At 42.4% G+C, this 8567-nt stretch overlaps 1 protein-coding gene across 2 annotated transcripts in view; it reads left to right on the top strand.

Annotated features, from left to right (window-relative positions):
• Window positions 1-3073: 3073 nt before the first annotated feature.
• RFC1 (replication factor C subunit 1) overlaps window positions 3074-8567 on the top strand; it is a 43378-nt gene continuing 37884 nt past the window's right edge. For both annotated transcript variants that reach the window (XM_033160566.1, XM_033160565.1), the window contains exons 1-2: window positions 3074-3212; window positions 6736-6864. In XM_033160566.1, the coding sequence (XP_033016457.1) occupies window positions 3210-3212; window positions 6736-6864 (132 nt within the window). In that variant the 5' untranslated portion in view covers window positions 3074-3209. The remainder of the gene's footprint in view (window positions 3213-6735; window positions 6865-8567) is intronic.

Genomic DNA, 8567 nt, shown 5'->3' with positions numbered 1-8567 from the left:
TATGATTCTATGACGTAGGACCCAAATATTTGAAGAAGGGCATCTCCTCATCTGCTAGTTCAAACCTTATGATCTACAGAGGGTGAGACCCTGCTCATGTCCCATCAACTGTTATGTATTATGCAATGATCTGAGATTGGGTCTTCTCTGCCATGGTCCTGCCAAGTGAAAATATGGCCATCTTCTTCATTGACAACTCAAGACATCTTTCTTTAGACAGAGGAGGAGTGTAGTTGTAGTTAAGAATGTTTTGAAAAAGTGCTGGTATTTTCTGTATTTGGTTTTATGCTTCTGCTTACTGGTTTTAATGTACTGTATTTGAAATGTACTCGGAGTTGACTGTTGATTTCATGCTCTTTATTTCAGCTCATGGTAGACAGTGTGGGTGCTTTCCCCTAAAACCTCTGGCTATATACAGGTGAAACTCGAAAAATTAGAATATCATGGAAAAGTCCATTTATGTAAGCAGTTATTTTCATTAGCTACTGGAGTTTAATATATGAGATAGACTCATGACATGCAAAGCGAGATACGCCAAGCCTTTATTTGTTATAATTGTGATGATTATGGCGTACAGCTGATGAAAACCCCAAAGTTGAGATTGTGATTTTGGGGTTCTCATCAGTTGTACACCATAATCATCACAATTATAACAAATAAAGGCTTGACATATCTCGCTTTGCATGTCATGAGTCTATCTCATATATTAGTTTCACCTTTTAAGTTGAATTACTGAAAGAAACGAACCTTTCCACGATATTCTAATTTTTTGAGTTTCACCTGTATACAGTATAGAATTCTAGTGCAGCAGGTTGCTCACCATGGCAAGATGGTTGTTGTTCTGATTTTTACTATGGGTTTTGTGGCTTGTATGTTGTATGTTGTAATTTTATATTGTGAACCACCTTGAGATCTATGGAGGGTGAGCGGTATACAAATATAATAAATAACAATAATGAAGGCTGGATTAGAAATGTTATTAATCACAGTGACCCTGCTTGTAAATAAGGGATTTTGTGGGGTTGTTCTTGATGATACTTTACAGATTTCAATTAGAGATCAAACCAAATAGAAAGGCAATAACCTTACAGTTGGTTTTACATGCTCTTGTCTTAGAAACATCAGTGAGTGTGTAAATTCTGTGCAAGGCTGCAGTTAGGAGAATTTAGCATGAAACAGGCATCACAAATCTTACCAGCATTTCTTTCCCTATCTTAATTAACCTCCCTTATATATGAAGGAAACGAACATATACAAAAACAAGGCAGTTGTTCCCAGCAATAGCGTATTTCTCAGCAGGGATTAAAAAAAAAAAAAAACCCAAAGTGATGTAGGAAGCGATCAATAAGAAAAAAAGAGGGATAAAAAAGCAATATACTGTATTTACAATTAGATTAAATAGACACTTTTATACGTGGCTGGAACATAACTATCAGTTGACAAGGACTCCTAATATGAGATTAAGGGGAGCCAAACTATGTGCCATAACTTTCCCCCTTTACTTCCCATATTTTTTTCATAGTTGTTGTTCAGTTAGTTGGTTGTTGAGTGGAATTCTAGGACCTTGATATGCAAAGTTTTGTTGCGGTATATACTCATTTCCTCTTTCTTAACCTGCCAGAGCTTTAATTTAAAATGCACAGGGGCTCATTGCAAGCCTGCAACTTCTACACTTGATCTTAGCAAAAAGACCAGGTCTAACATGTTCCAGCTATCACCATTTTGTCCCAAAGTCCCTCTGATCCTGTATTCCATTTTCCATAGCAACCAGATGCAGGTTCTACAAAGCTTCTAAGCATGGCACGAAGGCACAAGACTTCCTCTGTTGTTTGTGCCTACTATTCAGAAATTGATTCCAGATGGCTTATTTACGGAAGCTTCATGCTGATTTATTTGGGGAAGAGGCGGGTTATTTGACAATGAGTCAAGCATTATCCCAGACTTTGCAGTGCATTTTGCTGCCACTCTCCTTATTGCAAAAAGTCTGATCTTTTGGAGAAGCAGGCTTGCTGTGCAAGAGCATTAAATCAACTTTAATTGTGCAAGCTGAATTTGCCGGTATGTGATTAAATCCCACCTGAAAATAGCATGTCTAGAAGCACGCAAAGCCTTTGTGTGGACAGTGTCATTATATGAGTTTAGCCACAAAGTGGCACTGAACTTAGCTGTATCTTATCTGGGATTCAGCACAAAATAAAAAATAAAAAGTCCTTCCAGTAGCACCTTAGAGATCAACTAAGTTTGTTCTTGTTGGTATGAGCTTTCGTGTGCATGCACACTTCTTATGCCTAGGGCTTGCTGATCAGAATGCAGCGCCTGCAGGATAAAAGGGGAAAAACCGAGCCGACGCTTGGTGGGAGCGGCGCACGCACCCGCGCTCAATCAGCGCGCTCGTTCAGTGTTCCCCGGACTCTCGCCTGGCGCCCTCCAGAACTTGGCGCCCCGCACTACCAGCGTCTATGGGTAAAACGGCCCTGACTTTGTCCTTGGGGCTGCCTCATCTTGTCTAGGTGTCTTCGCAGCTGGAAAACCAAATATGCAAGACACTTATCGAGCATAAACACAGAGGCGTACCTAATTTTTATTTATTTATTTTGAAAAGCTACCCGATTGTGTGTGTGTGTTTGTGTGTGTAACTCCCAGAGAGGTGGCACAACTCTCCATCCTTGGATGGATTTTCAGCGGCGGGGGGGGCACCTGCTATTTAATGACCTAGCTGAGATGCCTGCATTGCAGGGGGTTGGGCTAGATGACCCACAGGTTGCCTTACAGACTCTCATGATTCTATGTGTACACATAGACACGCGCGTGGGCAAGATCCATCCAGGCGAAAAGAAGCGCTGATTTCAGAGCTAACTAAGTACACGCTTAAATCTTAAATCCAGACTGCTGCTACTCCTGGGGTGGGGTGGGGGGCGAAGTCTGGATCTTATGGAGTTTCGTCAGAGCGCGTTCCCTTAGACCCGCCGGGCCCCACTAGCGCGGAAATCTACTCAGGCGAACGCCTCTCCCCTCTCCCGCGCTCCTCCTCCTCCTCCCGCCTCACCCGTGACGCCATTTCCCCGCGCGCGCCTGCGCAGTCGGACCCCGCGTTCGCGCATTGGCGCGAAGCTGGCGACGGGGGATGTAGCGCGGGTCGGTTGGCCCGCCGCCAACGGCATAAACCGACGTCGCGGGAGGCGGTTTGGCAGTCGGCGCCGGGCGTAGGCATGGTGAGCGCGAGCGGGTGGCCGGGGCCCGGTCCTTCTGAGAAGAAACGTCTCAGGGGCCGAGGCGGGAGGTCGGGGTTGGGACTCCTCCTCATGCTCCATGAGGACGAGAAACTTGATGAGGCCATGCATGCGAGGGATTGGTACGGCCTGGGGGTTGGGGAAGGCGGGAGCGTGCCTCCGAAATAACCTCTTTTCCCACGCTTGCCTAAGCCCTGTACTCCAACCCCAATGCCCCACCCTCCAAAAAAACCCCTTATTCTATTAGGGGATGATTTTTTGGGGGGTGGAGGTGAGACTTAATGATTGCAAATTTCTTCAGAGAGGGAGGCTTAAGAATTTTTTTTGGTGTGTGTGTGTTTGAGGAATTCAAACGCTGTTGTTTTTGCGATGGGACAACATTTAGGTCGGTAAGGCTACACTTGAGGAAGAAGCACAGAAACTGCTTTTGGAGAAGCAAAGGCTTTTAATTTTGCCTCCTGAAAATGTCAGGTAATGCTAAATAGGGTGTGTATATGTCTACACACATATATGCAAGTGCTTTGCAATCTTTTTTAAATATTATTATCATTTATACCCCGCCCGTGTGGCTGGGTTTCTCCAGCCACTCTGGGCGGCTCCCAACAGTATATTAAAAACATGATAAAATATCAAACATTAAAAACTTCCCTAAACAGGGAATTATTTCTATGCAATTTTACTTACCAGGGAATACTAAATTATATTTTATCAAAATAAATTTTGTGTTCCTAAGTCATGTTACAGCTTTTTAGAACCCCTCATTTTTGGAAAAGTGCAACATGTCCTATTCTGGGGTTGTTATCTACCACCCCTTCATCCAACAATCACAGGGAGGTTTACAACTTGAACCCTTGTCTCTCATTCTTCCTTTTCCTCCTCCTTTTTGGTGAGATGTTTGGAACATGTTCCAGACCTTAACAAACGTAGGGACATAGGAAGCTAACTTGTACCATTTGTCCACCTAGTTCAGTATTGTCTACATTGGCTGACAGCAGTTCCCGAGCATTTCAGACCGAGGTGTCTCCCAGCACAAAATTGAACTTGGGACCTTCTGCATGCATAGCAGATGCTCTGTCGCTGAGCCACAGCTTCCTGTAAAGGGTTGTTACAGTGGTACCTCGGGTTACATACGCTTCAGAGTACAGAAATAACGCTTCAGGTTAAGAACTTTGCTTCAGGATAAGAACAGAAATTGTGCTCTGGCAGCGCAGTGGCAGCGGGAGGTCCCATTAGCTAAAGTGGTGCTTCAGGTTAAGAACAGTTTCAGGCTAAGAACGGACCTCCGGAACAAATTAAGTACGTAACCAGAGGTACCACTTTATTCCAAAGCAGACTGATTACTTCTTAAGTTCTCAGCTTGCTTCAGCTGCATGCTATGGGGTTTCCTCACACATAATACAGCAGCAAAATTCAGGCTTGTCACAAAGTATAGCCTCAATAGGGAGCCACAATGTATGTTGGGACACCCTGACTAATGTGCCTGTATGATACACGTGTTTTCAAACATGCTTATGACATATGTGCACTTTACATATCTAAACTATGTGTCAAGTGATGCTGGGCCACCACTTTGCACTTTCTCTGAAGATGGCAATTTGTATGACCTGGGCTGTATTTGAATACAGCCACATCTTCATGACAGTTATTTCTGTGGTCCTGGCAGTACAGTTTTCGGTATGTATGTGGGCATCCGGATGAGTTACCTGTATGCTAGATGCCTAGATGCTACTGTTATGTATCCTGTGAAAGTGAATGCATATTGCACAACTTGGATACCTTTTTGACAATTTTTAATGCTATAACCCACCCTGAGCATTAAATCAAATAAAGTGATGGGTTATCCCCACATGCCTTTCTTTGAAGGCTAAGGAACATAGTTTCTTGTTGGTTGACAGCTGGCAAATAGTGTCATGTAACTGAATTACAGTTTTCTAAAATGTATGGTATCAACTTAAAAGGCAGTTTTTAAAGATGTCCCCAGCCATTCTTCCCTTAACGTTTGTGAACTTTCACATCAGTGCATGCAGGTGTGACTCAGGCTTGTTCTAAGGCCTTAATAACATCTCTGTGCTCCAGCTGCAAATTTCTGCATATGAAGCTGCTGTTAAAGAGACATCCACAGAGGCTTACATTTCATAACTTTAAATCTAAGGTATTGGGGGTTTCTTGTTGGGATTAAATTGGGAATAGGAGCCTTTAGTTGAGAGCTGCTTATTTTTGCTGTTGAAAAACTTCCTCATCAATGTGAGAGGGTTGAATTTTGCCTACTGCAGCCCCTCAGCATATGTAGAGAAATGCTTCAGTGCCTTTATCTTCCTGTTTATGCTACTTTTCAAACTGGTTGTACAAAGGTGGTTTTGGTGAGAGCAGCTGCTTTCCATCAAGTTCAACAGACAGATTTTGTTTTTAGATACCTTGTCCTCCCAAGTATCTGATCTGATTTAATCTGTTTCATTTGGGTAAAATATATTCCTCTTTATGGCTGAAAGGTCTAGAAACAGTTACAAGTATCTTTTGAAAGTTAGAATGCATTTAGCTTTTAAGTTTAGAATGAACAGTTGTTGCTCTTTGGGTGTTAGCTTGAAAAAAGTGTGCATCTCCTAGGTACAGTCTGAGTAAAATGACTCATGTACCATCTTGCCATCAGCTGTTCAAGAAGCAATTTTCTAATCACAGATTAGCAGCAATTACCTGATACTGCCCTGGGTTGAGAGGGATAGGGCAAGGACACCAACCTGTAGTCTGCGCTTGTAAAAGTGGTTCAGATTAGGTCTTCAATTAGACATGCATTTAGGAGCAAGTTCTATTGAACCCAGTGGGAATTAAATTCTGAGTAACTGTGCAAAGTCCCAGATTATACTGGGTGCCCTCGGTGTGCAACTGTAAAACATTGCAGGTAAAGGCTTTCCAACTTTTGTGACTACAATTATGAGTCTGGCACTCTTTAGGGCAGGAGTGGAGAATTTTTGGGCCTCCATGTGTTGCTGGACTACAACTCACATAATGTTTGACTATTAACTGGGGCTAGGAGTTAATAATATCTAGAGGGCCACATGTTCCCTGATCTTGAATTCACAAACATAAATTTGAGTCACAACGTTTTGGACAACTAGGTCTCTATAAGACTATTTCATTTAGTTAACAGGTTTATTGTAAAAAAGAAGGTTCATTGTAACCTCTGTAATGTCATATTTACAACAGCCATGTGAGTCGAAGTGCTGCTCAAGTTACCACTGGCTCTTGGGCCATTCAGGGATTTGAATATGGGGCAAAGTCCAACAATGTTCCATTTACTCAGTGGTATTCTTACTCAGATTTCACATGTGCCACCTTGATAGACTTTTTAATACATTTTTTTTTAAAAAATAAAATCTTATTTTAAACACTGCATTATCTGACTTCTTTTAAAATCTTGGTTGGCAATCCAGACTTGTACCCTGAAATTTTGGAAGATGACAGATGCTTAAATTCTACCTTACCCTTTTAACTGTTTTGCTTTTATTAGGATATCCGGAAATTCTTTGGAGCTGTAATTCCTAGAAATAAACATGAATGTGACACTGCCAAAAAGAATGAGAAACCCCAAAATAAAGAGGGGGCTTCAGGCGAAAAGTCAAAATTGAAGGAAATCACGGTGGGTGTATGCTGTTCAGATATGTATGCCTCTTACAGCTTTGTCATATGCTCTTATCTTTCCTTCTTTGCTAGTGTTCCTATTCTTAGTTTACCTGTGGCTTCAACAATGATTGCTTGAATCACCCTTCATTAAAAAACAACAACACTCCAGAATCTGTGTACTTCGTGAGGTTTTGAATCTAAGCTCTTTGAACGGCACCATCCAAATAGGAAATGGAGGCATCCCCCTTCCACCTTCCCCTCTTCTTTCACCATTTTTAGTGAAGCAGTAAAGGATCTGAAATGCCTTTGTGTTGAATGAGACCATTCATTCATCTAGCCCAGTACTATCTTCAAACTGGCAGCACCTTTAGTATCTTGAAATGGAGTGTTTCCCAGCTCCAGGAGATATATATATATATATAGTAGTAGGAGGCACCTGGGCTTGCGGGGACGCGGGTGGCGCTGTGGTCTAAACCACAGAGCCTAGGGCTTGCCGATCAGAAGGTTGGCGGTTCGAATACCCGCAATGGGGTGAGCTCCCGTTGTTTGGTCCCAGTTCCTGCCCACCTAGCAGTTTGAAAGCACGTCAAAGTGCAAGTAGATAAATAGGTGCCGCTCGGGTGGGAAGGTAAACGGTGTTTCTGTGCATTGCTCTGGTTCGCCAGAAGCGGCTTAGTCATGCTGGACACATGACCCAGAAGCTGTCTGCGGACAAATGCCGGCTCCCTCGGCCAGTAAAGTGAGATGAGCGCCGCAACCCCAGAGTCATCTGCAACTAGACTTAACGGTCAGGGGTCCCTTTACCTTTACCTGGGCTTCCATCTAGTTCCTTCTGCATTCAATGCCCGTACTCTACCACTGAGCTAGGGCTCACCAACTGATTACAATATCTTTAGGGTACTATCTCCCCTGCGGGGAAAGATGCACTTGAGCTTGATTTGCCCAGAAGTCATTGTTGGTCAAATAAGTAAATTGCAAGGCTGGTGAAAAGCAAACGTGCTCCTGAGTTGTTGAGAATATAGGCCTTTTTGCGCCTCTGGTACTCACTTGCTTCCAAACATGAATGTGTTTGGTTTGCAATGTTAGAACTGGAGAGAAGTCCATTTTCAGCTGTATGCTAAGCCTCTAACACAGATGATAGTAGTAGTAGTAGTAGTAGTAGTAGTAGTAATATTTATTATTTATTATTATTTATGCCCAGCCCATCTGGCTGGCTTCCAACAAAATATTAAAAATACAATAGGTCTTGTCACATCAGGCAGATGATGGCTCAGTCACAAAACACAGGCCACTCTGACTATTTTGTATACAGTGTCTAAGCTTGACAGGTTTATAGACCATTCTAATGAACTGTGCATAATTGTTCATGTTTTGGCAGAGTTAAAACTTTTAATCTTAATAAATTCCTCTTGGGAATAAGGGCCAAGATGCCAGAAATGAAATATCTAATTTGAGGCGAAATCCATAAATGAAAAGCTGTTGTTTTTATACTCATTTATGCAATTTCATTCTTATCATTGGGATTCTCGTACATATGAACTACATCTCTCATGTCATTTTTTTGTTTTTAATTTGTCAGTGTATGTGACGGTGTGTGTGACACTGTGTGACAGTCCCTTGATTTACAAGGGAACTTTATTGGGCTGTCTCTCTTAATGTAGTACTAGTTAATGTTGGGAGAATTGTTTGGATGAGTAGCTAATGAACTATTTCAACTAG

The sequence above is a fragment of the Lacerta agilis genome, chromosome 9 (genome assembly GCF_009819535.1).
Source record: "Lacerta agilis isolate rLacAgi1 chromosome 9, rLacAgi1.pri, whole genome shotgun sequence".
Taxonomy (NCBI): Eukaryota; Metazoa; Chordata; class Lepidosauria; order Squamata; family Lacertidae; genus Lacerta; species Lacerta agilis.
This window is presented reverse-complemented; position numbering and strand designations above follow the sequence as displayed.